This window comes from Festucalex cinctus, chromosome 1, assembly GCF_051991245.1.
Source record: "Festucalex cinctus isolate MCC-2025b chromosome 1, RoL_Fcin_1.0, whole genome shotgun sequence".
In the NCBI taxonomy this organism is placed as follows: Eukaryota; Metazoa; Chordata; class Actinopteri; order Syngnathiformes; family Syngnathidae; genus Festucalex; species Festucalex cinctus.
The window spans coordinates 32,624,501-32,647,057 of NC_135411.1; the positions used below are offsets into that span (position 1 = coordinate 32,624,501).

At 40.5% G+C, this 22,557-nt stretch overlaps 1 protein-coding gene across 2 annotated transcripts; it reads left to right on the forward strand.

Moving 5' to 3' along the window:
- The first annotated feature begins 9,794 nt into the window (after nucleotides 1–9,794).
- Nucleotides 9,795–21,594, forward strand: LOC144024339 (polyserase-2-like). 2 transcript variants are annotated; one of them, XM_077530565.1, is made up of 10 exons: nucleotides 9,795–9,914; nucleotides 11,803–11,823; nucleotides 13,988–14,150; nucleotides 15,573–15,844; nucleotides 16,961–17,106; nucleotides 18,794–19,061; nucleotides 20,117–20,288; nucleotides 20,493–20,746; nucleotides 20,900–20,991; nucleotides 21,108–21,594. In XM_077530565.1, the coding sequence occupies exons 1-10, from the start codon at nucleotides 9,863–9,865 to the stop codon at nucleotides 21,336–21,338; spliced, it is 1,671 nt and encodes a 556-aa protein (XP_077386691.1). In that variant the 5' UTR covers nucleotides 9,795–9,862; the 3' UTR covers nucleotides 21,339–21,594. The 2 variants fall into 2 exon arrangements, with proteins under 2 accessions (XP_077386691.1, XP_077386698.1); XM_077530572.1 differs by lacking the exons at nucleotides 9,795–9,914; nucleotides 11,803–11,823; nucleotides 13,988–14,150 and adding an exon at nucleotides 15,251–15,329.
- The last annotated feature ends 963 nt before the right edge of the window (nucleotides 21,595–22,557 follow it).

The following is a 22,557-nucleotide window of genomic DNA, read 5'->3' on the forward strand; positions in this document are numbered from 1 at the left end:
CGCTAGGGAGGAAAAAGGGCACAAGGCAAAAGGGTTAACAAAAGGCGCTCCACTGGGGAGGAAAAAGCACAAAAACAAGGCAAAAACACTTGGCAACATGAACGAGGACATAAGGACTGTGGGACGCTTCCATGCACTGACTGTGACACTTCGGCACTGAGGGGAGAATGCAGGTGGCTTTTATTGCTGTAGGTGATTGGTGGCAGGTGGTGATAATCAAGGGCGGGGACCGGTAATTATGGAGTGGCAGGAAGGGCAAGTGACCTGGGGTGAGATAAGAGTTAGATTTTCAAGGTAAGACAGGAAACAGGGATACAACAATAAAAGCATGAACCGCCACGCCGGTGGTGGCGTGACACAGGGTGTCCCCTGCCTACTGCCCAAAGCCAGCTGAGATAGGCTCCAGCACCCCCCACGACCCCTGTGAGGAGCAAGCGGTTCAGAAAATGGATGGATGAATTTTGTGGTAATTATTTAAATAAAATTTTAAAAATACTGTTAGGGAATAAAACCCACTCATTAGAGTCAAATAGAACATAAGCATTCTTTTTATTGAATTCAAAACAGAGAGAATATTGAGTGAATTCAATACAAGCGCGCAAAATCTGGTATTTATGCGGTCCTTCGGACAAAGAGAAGCCCCAGGTAAGTTCTTTTTTTTTTTTTCTTTCTTTTTTTTCCTTTTTTTCTATTTTGTGTGTGCGTGCGTTTGCGTGTGTGCGTTTGCGTGCGTGCGTTTGCGTGCGTGCGTGCGTGCGTGCGCGTGCGTGCGTGCGTGTGCGTGCAAATACGTATAAATTTATACTCATTAATTCACCTAAAGCCTTATAAATATCCCATTACCCTTCGCCTTAACCTGGTACTTCAGAATCTTGCCAGAGTCGTGAAGTTTAAATGGTCAGGAGACCAGAGAAAAGGTCAGAAAAAAAATAAAGAGAAAAGAAAGATAAATCAAAGTGAAATCCAGCACCGACCAAACACTTCCTGCCTTCCCCATGATTACAAAATCAAAGTCTTACGCCAACCCCGGAAGCCTCTAAATTCCAGCAAATTTAGCGAGATCTCAAGAGACCTGAGGAAAAACTAAAGAGAGGAAGGAGGGAAGGATCGATAAGGCAGAGTGAGATCCATAGAAGCCAGTACATCCAATCCATCAAAGTGAAATCCAGCACCAACAAAACCCCTCCTACGTGGTTACAAAACCAGAGTCTTATACCAACCCCAGAAGCCTCAAACTTCCAATAAATTGAGATCTCAAGTGACCAGAGGAAAAACTAAAAAGAGGAAGGAGGGAAGGATAGATAAAGCAAAGTGAGATCCACAGACACCAGCACCCACTGATTCAAGGGGCTGTGGGAGGGAGAGGCTACTTCTGTTGAGTTTCAGTAGATGCTGGTGCGACGGATCTGGCATGCATAAGGACCACCACCAAAGAAAGAAAGCCGTCAACCGCGGTCCAGCAAAGCGAGCACCGCCCCATCCCCCCCCCGAAACCCCCAGGCCGCGGCAGCACCAAGGCCACCCCCAAGCCACCCGAGCGGACACCGGTCGGCGAGCCGACCCAGACGCCCGGAACACCCCCGCCCCAGCCCCGGCCCACACCCCCACAGCGCGTGGGGCAGGGACACAGATGGGGGGGACCACAGCGCTGCCAGGCACTGCAGTCCATCCCCTCTGATGGCTCCCCGCCCCAACTCACCCCTCCCCTTGGACATGAAGTGCATTAAAATTGGAGGGGAGTTGAAGGGTGAAGACGGTGTTTCCACCCTTCCCCACCCCACCAAGAAATGTGTTGTGTGCCCTATGTGTATATTTACAAAGTGTATAGTGCAAAACTAGTGAAGTGAGTAAGAGGAGCGACCAGCGGGGCCTCACCCAACCCGGCGGGTGTAGGTGGCACGCCCGTCCCCCAGCACCCCCCACCCCCACCCGCCCCCCACCCCACCCATCTGGCACCACAATAGGAGCCTCCGGAGCCCGCCCGGGGCGCCAGGAGTTCTCCCGGAGTGGGGTAGGCCTCAAACCCCCGCCCGGCCACGGGGGACGGCGTCGAGAAAATTGACTAATTAGCATGCAGTAACACCAAGTGTTGATGCTTAGTGCCCACTAGAAATAACTCTTAAGGAGTTATTGAGTATAGTGTCGTATAGTGTGGTGTGCTCGAGCCCACTAGCAGCAACTAGGTTCCTGACTATATAAAAATAAAACCAATCAGATACAAAATACCAAATACAGAAGCAGCGAAAACAGAAGTTGTAACGATGTGGTGGCTCTCGTTAACAGGCAGAATCTTGGCAGGATTAAGTTGCCAAATTAAGATTAAAATATTCTATGTACATAGACCATATTTGTTTAAATCTTGATACTTGATTTTTATTTAAGGCAGAGATTTTTTCCATTGAGATATAATTTATTAGTAAGTTTAACCAGTGGTCGATATTGAGAGATTGTTTATTTTTCCAATTGACAAGGATTATTTTTTTAGCAATAGTAAGGGCTATAAATATAGATTGGGATTGTTTACATGGTAGCTCCGTGACCGCTGCGCCTGCTCGCTAGGCCTGTTCGCCGGGCCTGCTTGCCGCTGCTGGTGCTGCCGTCGCCGCTGCTGGTGCTGCCGTCGCCGCTGCTGGTGCTGCCGTCGCCGCTGCTGGTGCTGCCGTCGCCGCTGCTGGTGCTGCTGTCGCCGCTGTTGGTGCTGCCGTCGCCGCTGTTGGTGCTGCCGTCGCCGCTGTTGGTGTTGCCGTTGCCGCTGCGCCTGCCCGCTGGGCCTGTTCGCCGGGCCTACTTGCCGCTGGGCCTGCTCGCTGTTGGGCCTGTTTTGGCCTGGTTTGGCTCCATCGTTGCTGGTTCGGCCGTCGCTGCTGCTCGCCGGGCCTTTTTGGTTGGCTCCACCGATGCTCAACGGGCCTGCCTGGTTTGGCTTCATTGCGGCCACTCTGCGGGTCTGTGTCGCCGGTGCTGCCGTCGCCGCTGCTCGCCGGGGCTGCTAGCCGGGCCTGCCTGGTTGGCTCCACGTCTGCTCCCGGGCCTGCCTGGTTGGCTCCACCGTTGTTGCGGCTCTGCGGGCCTGTACTGCTGGGTCCGCCGTCGCCGCGGCTGGCCGAGACTGTCTGTCTGGCTCTGCCATTGCCGCCGCTCGACGGACCGGCATAGCTGATTCTGCCATCGCCGCTGCTCGACAGGCCTACATCGCCGATTTCGCATCATGCCACCAAAACAAAAACCGGACTCAAAACCGGAGGAGGACTATCTAACACTCACACAGGTAAACACACTACTGCAACAACAAAATGAACTATTCAATACACTACTAAGTCAGCAGCAGGAACAATTCAAAGGTTTTGTTAAAATAATATTGGACTCAAATAATGCAAGGCTTGACAACATCACCCGGGAAATACAAGAAATAAAGGGAAGTCTACAATATACACAAAAGGAAGTGGATGAGCTCAAAATGACTCAAATTCAAAACACGGAAAACAGTAAAACTACGCAAACAGAAATCTATAAGATACGTGACAGTTTACACATTCTAAATGAAAAAATGGAATACCTGGAAGGACAGTCAAAGAGAAATAATCTGATTATAGAAGGAATAGAAGAAACACCGGGAGAAACATGGACAGACACCGAAGCGAAAGTGATGAAGATGTTTAAGGAGAAGCTACAGATGAAGGAGACGATAGAATTGGAGCAGGTACATCGCAAAGGCAAACCTGATATTGGGAAGAACAGACCAAGGTCAATAGCTGTTACAGTTGAAAAACACAAAGACAAAACAAAAATCCTACAAAAAGCAAAAAATCTCAAGGGTACAAAAATATACATTAACGAGGACTTTACTGACACTGTTAGGAAAAAACGGAAAGAACTCATACCAAAAATGAAAGAAGCACGAGAGAGAGGAGAGATTGCCTACATAAGATATGACAAACTGATAATTCACCCTCGAACAAGCACATCAAGACATCATGACCAACGCAACTCACTAATAAACTGAAAGAATATATAGTATGCTGGGTATAGTATACTTGACTAAGATCTACAAAATGCCAAAATGGCAAATTTGTACACAAAGGGAAATAACCTTAAAATACTTGATTATACGGAATATAAGATATCTGATTTAGAAAATACCCTTGACCCAGATACATTTTTTGGTAGCAACAATTATGATATCGTTTGTGAGTATTATACAAATGAACAACTAAATGTAAATATAGATAATGATTGTTATGCACTCTCAATTATACATTTTAATAGTAGAAGTCTACATAAAAATGTTGCAGAAATTAAAGAATGCTTGCGTAAAATTAACAAATTCCATGTAATAGCCATATCAGAGACATGGCTTGAAAATGAGATAACAAATGATATTGAGATGGAAGGATATGAACTGTTTACAATGAATAGGGAAAACAGAAGAGGAGGAGGGGTTGCAATTTATGTCGATAAGGTTTTTAAATGTAGTAAAGTTGAACATCTGACAACTGCCATGGATAACGTAATGGAATGTGTGACAATTGAAGTACATATAAAAAATGTACCAAATGTAATTATAAGTTGTATATATAGGACACCTGGGTCATGTCTTGACACATTTAACGATAAACTAGTAGAAATTCTTAGTTATACAAATGATAAAAAAACGGGAATAATGTGTGGTGATTTTAACATTGACCTGTTAAATCCTAATGGACACCAGAAAACAACCGACTTTATAAATATGATGTATAGTAACAGTTTATTCCCTGTCATTACGAAACCAAGTAGAATAACAATTGATACAGCTACACTAATAGATAATATATTTATAAATAAAATAGATTTTAAAATAGAAAGTGGACTCCTTATTAATGATATAAGTGATCATCTTCCGGTCTTTGCAGTTCTCCATGATTATTTTGATAAAAAAATTATGAAGCCGTCAACTTACACAATTGAAAAAAGATTAACAACACCTAGGTCCATGGCTGCCTTTAAGCTGGACCTAGAAAAGCATAACTGGTCTGAGATCTATTCAAAAAACGATCCTAACACTGCATATAGTGAATTCCAGTCAACAATTAACTTTTTATACAATAAACACTGTCCAATAGTTCAAATTAAAAGGAAGTATAAAGGTCCAAATAAGGTATGGATGACAAAGGGGATAGAAAATGCATGTAAAAAGAAAAATATTTTATATAAAAGATTTCTTAAAACAAGAACTATGGAATCTGAAACAAAGTATAAGACCTATAAAAATAAATTATTAAATATTATACGTATAAGGAAGAAAGATCATTACCATGCATTACTAGAGCAGAATAAAAACAATATGCAAGAAATATGGAAAATACTAAATGATGTCATTAAAAATAGATCTAAAAAAATAAATTATCCAGAATATTTTATAAAAGATAAAAACAGTGTAATCGATAAAATTTCAGACATAGTCAATAACTTCAATGAATATTTAGTTAATGTGGGTAGTAATTTGGCAAATGAAATTCCAGAGACAAGAAATAAACATGAAATAGATAAGTATGTTGTAAATAATTCATCCACTATCTTCCTAAATGGTGTTAATGATATTGAAGTATTAAATGTTGTAAAAACATTAAAAGATAAAAAGTCTACCGACTATTTTAATATTGATATGACACTGGTAAAAAGTATTATAGAATATGTTGTAAAATCTTTTACATATATTTGTAATTTGTCTTTCCAAACTGGTATATTTCCATCAAAAATGAAAATAGCAAAAGTAATTCCTATTTACAAAAGTGGTGATAGACATATATTTAGTAATTATAGACCAATATCATTGTTGCCACAGTTCTCAAAAATTCTAGAAAAATTATTTTTATATAGACTGGATAATTTTATTGAGAAACATAAGATTTTGAGTGAATATCAGTACGGTTTTAGAGAAAAACGGACCACCTCAATGGCAGTCATGGAACTTGTAGAGGAAATAGCTACCAACATAGACAATAAAAAATTTACTGTTGGGATATTTATGGATCTAAAGAAAGCATTTGACACCATAGACCATTCTATATTAATGAATAAATGAGTGAAATATGGTATAAGAGGCTTAGCATATAAATGGATAAAAAGTTATTTGGATGATAGATATCAGTATGTGCAGTTTAATAATACAAATTCAAAACAACTGAAGATTACTCATGGAGTTCCTCAGGGGTCTGTGCTGGGCCCTAAATTATTTATATTGTATATGAATGATATCTGTTGTGTCTCGAAAATACTCAAGAGTGTCTTGTTTGCGGATGATACAACTTTCTACTGTTCTGGAGACAACTTGAAGCAGCTTCTGACTACTGTGGAGTATGAATTAAGTACAATAAAAAATTGGTTTGATATGAATAAATTATCATTAAATTTAAATAAAACCAAGTTCATAGTTTTCGGTACTAGACCAATCACTCATCAAGTTAAAATTATGGTGAATTTAATTGAAATAGAAAGGGTGTATGAAAATAAATTCCTTGGAGTAGTTATTGATGATAAATTATGTTGGAAACCACACATAGAAAATGTTAAAAGGAAAATGTCAAAAATCATAGGGATACTCTATAAAACCAAGGAGGCCCTGAATATGAATTCACTATATACATTATATAATACATTATTATTACCATATTTGACCTATTGTGTGGAAATTTGGGGAAATACATATAAAACAAATACCGACACTGTTTTTAAATTGCAAAAAAGAGCCATAAGGATTATTAATAGATCAAAATATACAGAATCAACACATCCACTATTTATTAAATTAAATACAATGAAATTTTATGACTTGGTTGAGTTTAAAATAGCACAAATAATGTATAAAGTATACAATAATCTACTCTGCCACAGTACTCAAAAGTTGTTTGAAATTAGAAACTGTCCTTATGAGATAAGGGGTACAAGTGTATACAAAAAACCCAAAACAAGAACAAATATTAAGCAAAGGTGTGTCTCCGTTAAAGGAGTTAATTTGTGGAATAACTTGGGAACTGACCTGAAAAGATGTAATTCACTTGTTGAATTTAAAAAAATGTTTGAAAGTAAAGTTCAATATTATTATTTAAATCAGATATGAGTTAAGAAGATTGTAGAAATGATTTATTCGTTTACTTATTTTTCTTTGATGTATTGATATGAGTGTAATGAAATTTGTATATATGTGTGTTACTATTGTGTATTTTTTATTTTTCTATTTATTTATATATATATATATATATTTTTATACGAGTAGGATTATATTTTCTTTTATTAAAATGTAATTTATTATAAATAAGTGATAGGATATGAAGAATAAGGGGTAGGACTGGATAAGTTTTCAACTTCTTCCTACTCCCTTGAACATATACATCGATATTTATTGGATGTTTCTTTTATTTTTTGCTTTTGACTTTCTTTCTTTGTTTATGTGTTGTGTATGTATATATGCATATGTTCAATAAAAAAAGAGAAGGAAATACAAATTTTAATTGCATGCATGCATGCCGTCACTGACTTTTAGCTATGTAAGCACTGTTAAGATGATCATCAGTGAAATATGATAGGAATTCGTGACAAAATTCAATCAACAAACAGCTTGTACATCAACACAAAGGGTTAAATTACATTTTGTTCCCAATACAATTTGATTGCAGTTAAATTGCGCACCAGCAGTGGAATTCTTTTTGATAATTACATTTGTCAATCTGTCAATACTTTGTGTAAAAATTTAAATACGGGTCCGACTGACTTCAAACATCCGCCTGTAAACAACACGTCACTTGAATGTGATCTGAATTCACACCATCATGCACTGTAACACAGTTGAGTCATATTTAATGTTCTGTCATTAACTTAATTGTGGCAGGAGAAGGATTAAGTCATACACACGCGCACAGAAAGCTAACAGCAAAAGTAGGCCAATATGATTAAACTTGAACTCCATTGACAATCATTCCAGCAGGCAGCGAGTTAACTTTTCACAGCTGTCAATGGGTGAAGAATGTGTGCCCTCAAGCTGGAAATTACGGATAGAGCGATTATCGGCCGAGCCGATTACCGGCGCCAATATTCAGCATTTTGCAAATATCGGCATCTGCCATTTTGAAGAATCATACGGCCGATAATAAATCAATATATAAAAAAAGTGTTAACTTCAGGGAACTATTTATTTAAATTTTCAGTGAGCGTTATAAGACATGCTGCTGACCCGGGGAACTCTGTTTTTGTTTGAAATAAAAACTATGGTAGGTAAAAATGTAATACTTCAGATATTTAGACATTTTGGAAAACTTAATTTACTGTGCAAAACTATAGTGAGCTATTGACTTGAGATCTTATTTAACTTTTGAAGACATGCTAGTGCTCCTGAGATAACTGAAGTTTTTGTTGCCTATTGACTAAGATTAATTTTAGTCCACCTACAAAAATCAGAAGAGAAATTATTGATTGTTAAGTTGAAAGTCGGTGGTGGCCATCATTGGGTTTTGAAAACAATTGTGTTGCTTTATCGATGTTGTAATAAAGAGTAACTTTGAAAGTCTGAGGTTGTTGCAACCTTTTTGTTCTAATTCCAACCAACAGTTGGTATCCGTGTTGGGTTGTGCCCATAGAAGGAGATATTGGAGTTGATTAGTAGTGCATAAAATTTGGTGCCTCTAAACATCCTTTGGATTTGCTTTTCTGAAGAGTAGATAGAATAATCTTTGTTTTTGTTTTTGTGGGGGGCGCGAGTGTTGGAACGTGGCCCACATGTCGCAACCCGGAACCGGAATCAAAGTTGATGTGGAAAAAATACGGAAGTCGGAAGTCCCGCCTCTTCCATGGCATATACCCCATATGCTCATGGTTGGGCTTGTTAATTTTCGAGTATAGGTTGCGGTAATAGTGATAAAAAATGTAATTCATTTCTTCTGGTGATTGGGTGCACCCACCATTTGCCCTTATAATAGCCCTTATGAGAGATTTTTCCCGATTGCGTTGAAGTTGGTTTGCAAGAAATTTACCTGATTTGTTTTGATGTTCAAAGTTGTTGCATCTCAATTGTATTATAAAATCGGTCTTAATTAAATTTTTTCTGTTTTATTATGAATATGTTAATAATGGGGTGGAATGTGGTAACCACTGTCAGTGGTGGGGTACCCTCGTGCTCAGCCATCCCTGGTTTTGTTACTGCATCTATGATCTGCACCAGTTACCCTCATTATGGTTTGTGTGTGTGTGTTACATTTGTTGTGTGAGTAGTATTAAAAAAATAGTGGTAGCCTTAAGTTTCCAAGAAAACGATGACATGATCAGTGCTGGACTGAACATCTGGCATACAGGGCAGATGCCCCGTGGGCTGACGTCTTTTGGGCCTAATGCAGTGCTATTTAATTATTTTATTTATATAGACGGCAAAGGGAGCCAATCAACATCAGTGGCAGAGCGACGTGGTAGCCAGCAGTCATGCGGGTGGTCCAGTCTAAGTCCAAACGCCAGGACCAATTTTTTTGTGCCAGTCCAGTCCTGGATGTGATTGACAAGGAGGGAAGTTGTGCGAAAATTGTTTCCTGCTGCTGGATGCCAAGACAGGCAGGTGGAGGAGGTGAACACAACAGCTTTCAAAAGGTGACGGTTTCACGCAGAGGGCGGACCAGCAATGTCATTCTTCAAGTTTTTTCAATGGAAAACTTGCAAGGTGAAGACAATGGGAAAGTTCAACAAACGTAATTTTCCCTCTTGCTTGTTTGCATTCTCAGCAACTTTTTTTTTTTTATCCATATATGGTATGTCTGTCTACGAAGGTTTGTGGGTGTGGCCAGTGCGTACTGTACTTATTGGTGGTTGCGTTTGGGCTAAGGCATCCTCGCACTTCGTGGTCATGGACAAGCTGATGTTGACAAGCACATTGGTGCTACTGCTGCTGTTCACAGGTGAGACATTTGTCAATTTTTTTTTTTTGTCAGAAAATACAATCATTTTAAAACAGTAGTTTATATTTTGTCCTGTGAATTTTATTATTTCCCATTAATTTGATTGTAATTGATCTGAAATTCTGGAATTAAAAGAAGAAGTCGCTCTATGATCATCCACGCCATTTCATTTTTATGATTTTGAGATTTGGAACATTTATGTACTAAGACGGTGAACATGTTGCACTAGTGGTTCGCATATCTGCCTCACAGTTCTAAGACTGGGGGTTTGAATCCAGTTTGCCGCCTTGCTGGATTTAAATAGTTTTCCAAACCTGTGCAAGGACTCGGGCGACTTGATCAGAAAATCTTTAAAATGATCATCAAACTTTGACACCATCCTTTGCTCAAATAATCTTTGTAATTTAGTGTCACCCATTTGTCGAGGATACTCATTTCCACTAAACAAGGAATTTGTCCAAAATGGGCCGCTTCGAACCAAAATGTCCATCATGTTCAAAGTTACTCGCTTGAGTCCTTGAGACTTTTGCATGTGTCCTGTCATGATAGACATTTTCACAAAATCTCATGTGGATCAACCAAACAGGTGAGAGGGGCGGGCTTTTTTGTTTTTAACTTTGCGAGGAAGGAATTTTCAAAATGGCCGACTTGCTGATTAAATTTGGACATAGGTCCTTGAGGCATTTTCATGCATGCATTCCATCATAGACATGGCCACCCAATTTTCTCTCCATCGGTCAAACTGGTGTGAGGTTTTTGTTTTGTTTTTTTTTTTTTTTAACTTTTGTGGGCAGTACTGATAGCAATTTGGCCAAAATATCTGACTTTTTGTTTAAATTTGGACATGGGTCCTTGACAAGGGTGTCAAGGACCCAACTAGTGTCAACTACTGTCAGAATCAGATTTATTTTTTATTTTTGTAACTTACCAGGGGGACACAAATGAAAGAGTTTGGGAAAAAAGGGCTGCTTCGAAACCAAAATGGCCAAAGTCCAGTCCTTGAGACATTTACATCCTATTATGATCGACATGATTATTCATAAATTTCCACGGGTCACGACTGAGGAAATTTAGCAAGGCAACTTCCAACCAAAAATAGTTTTTCTTAAACCCATTCAACAAAGACATACCCAATATAAAAAACCCACTAGAGTTTTTGATGATTTTTTTTTTTTCAATCCTAGAGTTTAAGGAGTCGGGAATTTGTGAATGATTCAATGCATTCACAATCATTCCCTAATTCCTTAACCACTATGACAGGATTTTTATAGAGGGCTGTAGTAAGAGATCAATTTTATTCATATACATCTATCTATCTATCTATCTATCTATCTATCTATCTACTCAAAGCAGGGAAATTCACTGCATTGTAGCAAAGTGTTCCTATATTCGACTTTAGATTTATTTATTTTTTTTACTTCTAATTTTGTAATGTAGTCTAATGTTTCTGGTCTGGCACAGTAGTTGACAAGTGACACATGCTAAATTATTGCATAAGCAGCAATTGTGACAAGATTTTGTTGCATTTAGTCGGAGCCAAGTTATCGTAGGAATGCGCAGTCGACAAGTGCACATAACTTCATTTTAACTTCCTGATTCACAGAAAAACATTTGGGATTTTCTAGTGAACTGGAAGTTTCCGTTTGTATTGATGAATTTAGCTTTTGGTTGACTTTGAGTCAAGTGGGAACACTTGTGATCTATCTTTTGCGTCGAATAGAATGTGTGACGTCCATTGGAATATAAAAGCTACTTTTTCAACAGATGGGATATTATTGTCAACAACTTTGACATTTGATCATATCAGATGAATGAATAATCGACATGTGCTGCTTATGAAATGCCAACATGGAATGACATCTGGAATTTTTGTCTTTTTCATCTTCAGAATGTGGAGCGCAAATAGATGGTGAGTCAATGCCTTCCTTCATTCATGTGTCCAATCCCTTTTTGATATGTTTTTATCACTTGAGCATAACAATGTAGCAGCACATGGGTGGGAAAAGTACATTTTATACAGTGCACACCACTTGTTTGTTGTGTGCAGATCGGCATTTTGTTCCCTCCAAAATAAAAAGATGAGATAAAAATAGCATCTAGTGTACATACTGTATGTGTTAATTTGTTAATTACATTCAAGTAAATAGAAATTAAAGCATTTAAAAAGAAGAAATATTATTAGAACTTAAAGTTCTCAAACGTTGACATTACTGTATAGTAGCACCGAAAAAACAAACAAAAAAAAACTTACCGTAGCCTTAAATACCACCATCTTGACAGACTGGCGGCAGGAGGTCTAAGTGTTGAGCAATAACAAGAGGGAGGCTTCGATCCTAAAATGTATATTTATGAGCCAATGTAAAGTAATGTGGAGTTTGAACATCAACAATGTGCTTAAATATAGAAAAACAACCTCTGACTGACTTTAAATGTATTGCAAATATGTAAAAAAAAAATGGAATTGAATTGTACTTAAAAGTTAAACAACTGAACTGTTGTAGCGAGCAGTGACGGGAGTCGGAGGCAGAGTGTTGAAGTCCGGAGCCAAAGACCGGCGGTTTATTGCTATCAGCTTCTCAGCGTTTAACAGCAACAACAACACACTCTGCGCGAGGCTCACAGACCTACCAACATTTTGTTCTTTTATCCTTTCATCCCAACAAACTCCCCCTTCGTCCCAACGTTCCGTGGGTGAATTATGTTCTAATCACTACACTGTATTTAATAAGTAATGTATATTCATTTATTGTATTAAAAAAAATGAAGCTCCTGTAACATTAACGTTTTGAATATCACTAGAGGAAAACTACGTACCAGAAGTGCTACTCATACTACATATAGAGAATCATTGGAATAAACTATTTTACTTTTTTTTTTTTTTTTTTTTTTTAATAATCACCTAAGTACGGAGCCCCTAAGGTGACATGGTAGGGAAAAAAAAGTTGTTTGATGACACGGAAGTGTTTACGGCGCAGCGAAGGTGACGTGGCAGGCGAAAAAAACAACTTTGCGTTCCCTCGCAAAACAACTTTGCGTTCCCTTTGTGTCTTTTCGTTCGAACGCAAAGTTGTTTTGCGAGGGAACGCAAAGTTGTTTATTTCGGCTACCATCTTACCTTAGGTGCGCCGTAAACACTTCCGTGTCATCTTCCCTGTGACCAAAAGCGACGTGTAAACAAAGCAGTGGAAAAATACATGCTCCATCCTAGTCGCTTTGGGAAAGCTTTCCTACTGTTTTGTTTCATGTTTACAAACGTTCCATCCTCGTCGCTTTTGTTCCCATGGGAGATGACCCGGAAGTGTTTAGGCGCAGCAAAGGTGACATGGCAGGCGAAAAAAACAACTGCGTTCCCTCGCAAAACAACTTTGCGTTCGAACGAAAAGACACAATTCACAATTCATTTTTTTTTTTTTTTTTTTTTTTCCTAAGAGCTCAGAATTGTTCATTCGGTAGTCTTACCGATTCAACGTCTTGTCATCATTGCTCTTTTTTTTTTTTTTTTTTTTTTTTTTGTGTATGCGTGCGTGCGTGCGTGCGTGCGTTTGCGTGTGTGCGTTTGCGTGCGTGCGCGTGCGTGCGCGTGCGTGCGTGTGCGTGCGTGCAAATACGTATAAATTTATACTCATTCATTCACCTAAAACCTTATAAATATCCCATTACCCTTCGCCTTAACCAGGTACTTCAGAATCTTGCCAGAGTCGTGAGATTTAAATGGTCAGGAGACCAGAGAAAAGGTCAGAAAAAAAAAGAAATAAAGAGAAAAGAAAGGTAAATCAAAGTGAAATCCAGCACCGACCAAACACTTCCTGCCTTCCCCATGATTACAAAATCAAAGTCTTACGCCAACCCCGGAAGCCTCTAAATTCCAGCAAATTTAGCGAGATCTCAAGAGCCCAGAGGAAAAACTAAAGAGAGGAAGGAGGGAAGGATCGATAAGGCAGAGTGAGGTGGAAGGTGTGCCCACCCCACCTCCAGCCGCGCGAGATTTTGAATAAATGAATTCAATATAATAAAATAAAATAAAAAGTCTAAAGTGGGCCTGTGTGTGTGTATTTGTGCGTGTGTGTTTTCAGTATGTGGGCAGGTCAAGGCCCAAACCCGCATCGTTGGGGGTGCAGTGGCTTCTCCGGGTAACTGGCCCTGGCAGGTCAGCCTGCACATCTTCGGGCGTCACTTCTGCGGGGCGTCGCTCATCAACAACCAGTGGCTGCTGTCGGCCGCACATTGCTTTGCCAGGTAGTTCTCACACTCATGCATGCATTCGACAACTTTTGGGGTCCCCTCATAATCCTAATTCCAATTAAGGCAACAAAACTGCTCTTAAATGCCACACTGAATTAGGAAACACCTATAATAAAATCCCATAAATATGTTTTTTTTTTGTTCATAATGAACCAAAATCCTCCCGCAGTATGGGGTCGATGTCACGGACTTCCGACTTCCGTAAGTCACACAGCGACGCCGTTTCCGGCCTCGTCCCAAAACTCGCGCTCCCACCCCTGCGCCCTCCAACCGCACACTCTTCGGATAACTGAGACACACACACCCCACACACAATCGCACCCATCGATGGGAAGTTCAGGAACGCGCAACCGAGGGGTATAAGGACGGAAGCGCAAGCATCGGGACGCAGCTCACACGTCGCAAACAGCAGCCGGAAACAGCGCGAGTGTGTGACACACGGAAGTCGGAAGTTCCGCCTCCTCTGTGGCATACACCTCATTCTACACGGATTCATTTAAAGTGACAGTGTGTAGAAATTTTGGCCATCTAGTGGTGAACCAATCAAATCGAAACGCTTATATGTACTACAGTTCCTCAGAGAGACCACACTTCGCAAGCCTGCCATCATTCGCTACGTTCGCAGTTTGCCTCCTTCGGGTCTCTGTAGCAGAAAGATGGATGCGAAACATATCAGCTTCCTGTAACGTGAAGCGCGACGTGTGTAATCTTACTAACGATTACTAGACCTTGGATTATATTCAAAAAATGTCGACTGATAATATTGATATCATAGAACATTTATAATTGACAAGTACTGGACTCAAGTCGAAAGAGCAGTTGGAAAGAAAATGTTTGGTACGTGATTTCCAAAAATACACTTTTCTTCATGCAACATATACATTCATTGTCCTGAAAAAAAAAGTATAACCACGAAAAAAGAATAACAACACGCCTTTTCGGTTCTACACACTCCACGTTAAAACCCAGCCAAAAACACAACAGCATCTTGTGGCCATGAGCAGCAGAGTGAGATGATGACATCACAACCTTCTGATTCGCTGCTTTGTTTCCCGGTGGTAATGATACAATGCTAACATGCTAACAGGTGATATGCTAATAGTAAGATTGAGTAGAGATTGCGCTGAGACAGTGCATCATTGATCAACAAACAACATTTTGCCCTATGCTCAGGTAACATTTAGAAATGGAATAGCTCAAATGCTAACTGTTTGTTGGCTAAAATATATCAGGATAATTGGAATTTGCACATGCTCATTTATATGGAATAAAAAGTGACTCAAGATAGGTGGAACGAGTCTGATTTTGGTCAAGAAATGAGCAAAAAATGACCATGGCAGTGAACGGAGGAGTTGGTTGACTTTTTTGCAGGCCAATAGTAACTCTCATGGTGTGTGTGTGCGTGTGTATGTGTAGTCTCAAACGAGACGTAGTTGTGTGGGCGATTTTGGGTCGTCAGAGCCAGGAGGGTTCAAATCCTAACGAGGTATACCGCTGGATCCGTCATGTCATCACCTATCCCAACTACAACCCGCACACCCTCGACAACGACATGGCCCTGTTGAAGCTTCACTCGCCCGTGGACTTCACCGACTTCATCAGGCCCGTCTGCCTGGCCGCCCAGGATAGCACCTTCTTCACCGGAACCGAAAGCTGGGTCACCGGATGGGGAACCATCGGCTCGGGAGGTCAGTCAGCTTGAGCCGAGCCATTATGGAAAAATAAAATCTATAGATTAATATTGAATTCACAATTAATGAAAACTATTTTTCACTTGCTTCAAAGTTTTTTTTCCCCAACTAATAAAAATGTCAGCTCTAAATATAACAGCAAAGAACAACCAGACAAACCATTTGGGACATTAATCGTCTTTCTTGCCGTGTTGTGGTTCAATCAGGGGAATGTTGTTAATATTTATCAACTGTGGGCATGTGCAGCCCTTTGAGACTATTGTGTGCTTAAGGGCTGTAGAAATAAACGTGAATTCACTTTCTTGATCATAAGAAGCCAAAATCAAAATCATGATTCCATTTCAAGTCCTTGCCAGCCTAACATTCAGAGCTGCAAATTGTCTTTGATGTTGACAAAAAAACAAATATTTTTGTATTGCCTTGACACCAAACCGTCTTGGATGTTTACAATACCCAAATTCTGTATTTAAAAAAAACAAAACAAAAACTAAATTGTCTTTGATATTGACAATTTTTGTAATGAAGGGTTCACCAATTCTGGTCCTTGAGGTCCGGAATCCTGCAGGTTTTAGATGTTTCCGCCCACTAGCACAACTGATTAACTCATTCACCCGCAGCCATTTTCACTGAAGAACTCCCTGCTGCTGTTTTACTGGATTTTGGCTGATTTTGCAAGGCTCACAGAATATTGTGTTGTATTGCTAAAACATGGAACTATGCCAAAAGAAAGATTCGAGTCTCTTCTTTCATCAGGACAAAACAAAAAGTATATTTCTATTCAATTTTTTAGCAATTAGCATTACAATATAGCTAACTTTCATCATCTCTTCAGTTCTGAGGCTGCATCGAAGCCTTTCTGTATGCTCTAGTTTAAAAAAATACGCCAAACATATAAATACATCTTTGGGACACTGGTAATATTTAAAATGGAACGTATTTATAAGTTTTTGGGAGCAAACGAGTTAATATAATCAGCTCATCAGCATGCCTGATAACAATCCTGATCTTTAGTATCCGCTGTGTTGGTAGGCGGAAACATCTAAAACCTGCAGGACCTCGAGGAGCGGAATTGGTGAACCCTGAATTGTAATGTATAATTTTGTGTGTGTGCAGTTCCTCTACCAAGCCCCCAGAACCTGATGGAGGTTGAGGTTCCTGTGGTGGGAAACCGCCAATGCAATCGTGACTTGTATCCGATTCCAATCACAGACAACATGATTTGTGCCGGCCTGAGAGAGGGAGGAAAAGGCCCCTGTCGGGTAACTTGATTTTCATATTTTTTGATGACAGTTTATTTCGACAAGCAAACCGACGATTTGTAGGAATCGAATTACTGGGAGCTGGTTTTCAATTTCCTGACATGCTGTTTTGAGATTAATGTATTTTACAAAATAAATCCAAACCTGGCATTTTATATCCATGCATGTAGGAATTGTAGCTTTTTTATGCAAATGCTCCTTATTCCAGGGGCTCAAAAGTAATTGGACACATAAACATATCGTAAAGTAAAATGGTACTTCTCAATGTTTTGTTGCGAATCCTTTGCAGGCAATGACTGCCTGAAGTCTGGAACTCATTGACATCACCAAACGCTGGCTTTCCTCCTTTGTGATGCTTTGCTAGGCCTTTACTGCAGCTGTCTTCAGTTGTAACTTTGAACGTCTTTCTGCCTTAAGTTTTGCCGTGAGAAAGTGAAATGCATGCTCGATTGGTCAGAGATCGAGTAATTAACTCGACCATTGAGGAATATTCCCCTTTCTTTTAACGCTTTTGCAGTATGTTTTGGATCGTTGTCCATCTCTACTATGAAGCACCGTCCAATCAACTTTGTTGCATTTGGCTGAATCCGAGCAGAAATTATACGCTTCAGAATTCAGCTGCTTCTGTCTTTCACCATATCATCAAAAAACACAAGTGACCAAGTGCCACTGAAAGCCATGCATGTCCATGCCATCACACTAACACCACCATGTTAACAGAAGATGTGGTGTGCTTTGGATCATGAGCTGTTCCAATTCGTCTCCAAACTTTCTTCTTCTCATCATTCTAGTAGGTTGATCTTAGTCTCATCTGTCCAAAGAATGCTGTTCCAGTCTTGGACCGACTTCGTCAGGTGTTTTTTTTTTTTTGCCAAAGTCAATTCTGGCCTTTCTATTTTTGAGGCTGATTAATGGTTTGCGCCTGGTGGTGAATCCTTTGTATTTACTCTCATGATGTCTTCTCTTTATGGCAGCCTTACATACTGATACACCTACTTCTTGGAGAGTGTTCTTCACTTGAGTGGATGTTGTGAAGGGGTTTTTCTTCACCATGGAAAGGATTCTGTGATCATCCACCACTGTTGTCTTCCATGGATGTGCAGGCCTTTTTGAGTTCACAAGCTCACCAGTGCATTTTGTTTTTCTCACAATGTACCAAGCTGTTGATTTGGCCACTCTTAACATTTCTGCCCTCTCTTTGATGGTTTTATTCTTTTTTTTTTGTCAGCCTCAGGATTGGCTCTTTCACCCCTATTGAGAGATCCTTTGACAGCATGTTGTGTGTTCACAGCAACAGCTTCCAAATGCAAACACCACACCTAGAATCAACTCCAGACCATTTAACTCTGTATTTGATGACAGTTTAATGTTTTTATTTTTTGCAGCCTTCTGAGTCAATTGTCCAATTACTTTTGGTCCCCTGCAGAAGAGACAGCTACATTTTGAAAAGCTGCAATTCCTAAAACATTGCTCCAATTTGGATATAAATACTCTCAAATTAAAGCAGAGAGACCCACACTTTAATTCTATTTTGATTATATGTTTTGTATTCTGGATATTTTTTGTCAACAGCTAAAATGACAATATTTTTGGGCCTGACTGTAAAATGACAACACTACTGTCCATTTACAATGTCACAAAAAAATACAAGTGGTTGCCCTAACAAGGAGACAATGGTGCTCTACAGGGTGATTCTGGAGGCCCAATGGTGAGCAAGCAAGGGTCCCGGTGGGTCCAGAGCGGCGTGGTGAGCTTCGCAGTACCTTGCGCCAAGCCAGCGAAGCCGAGCGTTTTCGCTCGGGTGTCCCGGTACCAGGACTGGATCAGTTGCCATACTAGTGGCACCACCCTGCCAGGGTTCGTCACCTTCAAATCCGAGGGTATTGACCCAGACCTGTGGGTTAGCTGGCCCTACCCAAGACGGAGCAGCGTGACTGCGACGCCCACCAGTACTGGTACGACCAAGCGCGAGCTGTGCCGCACACCACCACGTTCAACATTTACACATCTACAAATTTAAAGTTTACAAAATAAATGTTAAGTTTGTGAAAAACTGAAAGCAAAAATCTGGTCGGTAGCTAAACCTAAATTGGAATCTTTAAAAGCATAGTGTGTAATGAATTAGTGCCATCTAGTGGTGCACTAATTATTCGTTCATTGTAAAAACCCACTTATTGAGTTAAAAAAAAAAGAAAAAAGTTCTCCCCGGCTGCCCAGTCGCTGTCGCTCACCCAGATGCTCCCTCACTCACGTCAAATAATAATATTGGTAGTTAGGCTTGCAAAGTTTGGTCTCTCTGAGTCACCGTAGTTCACACACTTCAAAGTGCATTCGTTTTGGCTGTACAGGGACTCCTCAAGTTACAACGTACGCAATGGCTGACCGACCGATGACCCCTGTGCCTCATCCGTGGCATTTTCATTTTGTTAATCCCCACAGTAATCACGCTATTTTAAAGTTATTTCCGTAATTTCCGAGTTTAAATTGCCATTAACTCCATTTTCGGTCAGCAATAAATGTCCACGTGGAAACACAAAATATTGGTTCAGGCATATTCCGGGAGGCGTAAATGTTTTTGTTTTTTTTAATTACTGTAAAAAGTATTTTGATTATCAACTTCAACATTGAAATCTGACCTACGTCGAAATTCGGGATACATCACCAGCGTATGGAACAGAAATCGCCCATAACTCGAGGACTCCCTGTATTGTATTATTTGGCGACATCACGTGGTCACCTGTTACACACTGTACCTTTTAATTAAAACTTTGATTATGAAAATTTAAATTCATTAGCTTTGTTGAAGATCAAATTGTCTTAGATTTTTTTCAATAACATATGTTACAAAACAATTTAGTTGTGCTGGAAGACTGTGAATTGTCTCATGCTTAGAGATATATATTAGCTGTGTCTTTGTTTACAAAAACAAGCATTTAAGAATGTAAATATTCTTTCATGTTAACAAAATACAGGTATTGAAAAAGATGCCCTGTGATGTTTGCTTTTGTAGCATTTTGCGGGCACGCCCCTCTGAACGAGCGTCTGTCAGGTTCTGGCACATCGTCGGCCAGGGCCGGCATGTGGCCCTGGATGGCAAGTCTGCATTGGAACGGGAGTCACGTATGTGGCGGCACGTTGGTGGCCGAGGACAGCGTGCTTACCAGCGCAGAATGCATCATGAGGTAGGGCAACACGTCAGCACATTAACAAATGTTCCTATGTTGCCTCATCCGGCCATTCTTTGTGTTTTTCTGATGTACATTAGGGTCGCTAATGATGCTTTCATTTTTTATGAGGGTCTGAGAGATTAGTGCACCCCATTGGGAAGGACTGTCATAGATCAGATACAGCCGTGTCGACTGTTAAAGCGTGCTTGTGCTGTGCAGGTCCAGCACGCCGTCCGAGTGGACCGTCTTCCTGGGTCGCGTGAGGCAGAATGGCTCCAACAGTTTTGAGACGGCGATGAGCGTGGTCAGTATCGTATCCAGCACACTATCAGGTTCAAATGTGGCAGTCCTGCGGCTGGCATCCCGGGCGCCGTTGTCCGACTTCATCCAGCCCATCTGCATGGAGAGTGGGCAGACTTTCGCCACAGGCTCCACCTGCTGGGCCGCCGGATGGAGTGAAGGCCGAGGAGGAGGTATTTGCACTACTTCAAATTATCTTTGATGTTTACAAATAAGTACCATGTCCGTTTTAAAACCTCTTAACTGTCTTCTAAATCGAGGTGTGTATGTTCATGTGGGTTGTTCATCCTCATGACTCAACATCTTCTTTCTGGTTCACATTGTAGAGGAGCAGGCCTTGCAGGAGGTCCAGACGCCACTGGTGGATTGTGGGAATGCATCCACTAACATTTGTACCCAAAATCTGACACTAGACCAGGTGACCTTCAACTCTTCTGCCCATTTCACGTTGCACATCTAAACTTTTTGATGTATTTGTAAAGTATAATACAGAACGGGAATGAATGTGTCTTATTATGACTTGTGTCGACGCAGGAGGACAGTGGTGGGCCGTTGATGTGCCAGCTGGGCAACGCCTGGTACCAGGTGGCGGTGCTGGGGACTAGCAGCAGCAACCCCAGACAAGCAGAGGGCCAAATGATGGTCTTCCCCAAACTCAGCCTCTTCAAGGACTTCCTCATGCAGGCGTTGGGGGACTTCTTGTCGACTCCAAGTCGGGCTCAGCCCAGTCGCTCCTCCTCAGCCAGCTCCTGGTGGTCGGCTTAGGCTTGCACGCCATCCTGATGCTGCTGTGCCAATGAATGAAATAGAGGTGGTGCCTGCCGACGGTCACAACGTCGATGTGATTGTTTTTTTCTTGGATTATTTTTTCTCCTAATACCAATCAGGCTTTTAACGCATTCACTCAGCCATTTTCACTGAGGCACCCAACTCCTTTTTCTCCCAGCTGTTATACTGTTTTTCCAGTCCTATAGAATATTGTGTGCTATTGCAATAAAAACATGGAACCTTCCAAAAGAAAGATTAAGGTCTCTTCTTTCATCAGGAAAAAAGTATCTTTGTATCTGTTTCCGTTTTGCAGCAACATGGCCCTGGTTGATCTCTTATACTCTGCTGTCACCTGTTGACTGTTTTTTTTTATGTAACTACCATTGCTTTAAGCCACCTCTGAATGAATGTCAGAAGCTGAATCAAAGCCTTCTGTTGACTCCTGCATAAAAAAAAACATTTAAAACCCTTAGGCATTATTGTGACTGGTTTCGGCTTTTTGATGGTTCTGACCAAGTCATTTCAAAATAAGATACTGCCCAGGGGTTAAATATGTTTTTGAGAGTTAAATGTAAAGCACAACTTAAGAACTTTCAGTTTTTGTTGATGATGACGGTAATGTTTTGGCTTAAGGAAAAACACATTTCCCTTGAGGACCCAGCGCAGCCGCATAGTGTCATCTTTGAGCTCATGCAGAGAGTGAAAGCCAGGCCAATGTTTATCCTTGACTGTCCTTTCATCCAATAAGCATCCTTTTTTCTTATTTTTGTTTCTTCACATACGTGCTTCGTGCCAGTAAACGCGATACAGACACCCTCAGGCCACATGACAAAGGTGCCGTTGAACTACTTGTTAATCAAAGTTTCATCAGAAGAGTTCCGAAAATATTTTATGAAGGTCGTAAAGTAGTGTTTCTTTAAATTCCCCTCAAAATCAACTTCCTCAGAAATAATGGGAGGTGGAAAATCTTTAAACACAACTGGCCTCATTCACTAACGTGCGTATGCACATTTGTGCACAAAAATGTGACTCAATATCTTTGTACTTGAATTTGTGTGTATTCTGTGAACAAATTGAGAACTCAGACCATGTATGTGAACAAATAATGACAGAGCAGGTTCTATTTAAAAAAATATATATATATATTTTCTAAGGGTGTCACGATTTCGATTTTTTATCGAAATCGATCGAAATTACGTCACGATTTCGAGCATCG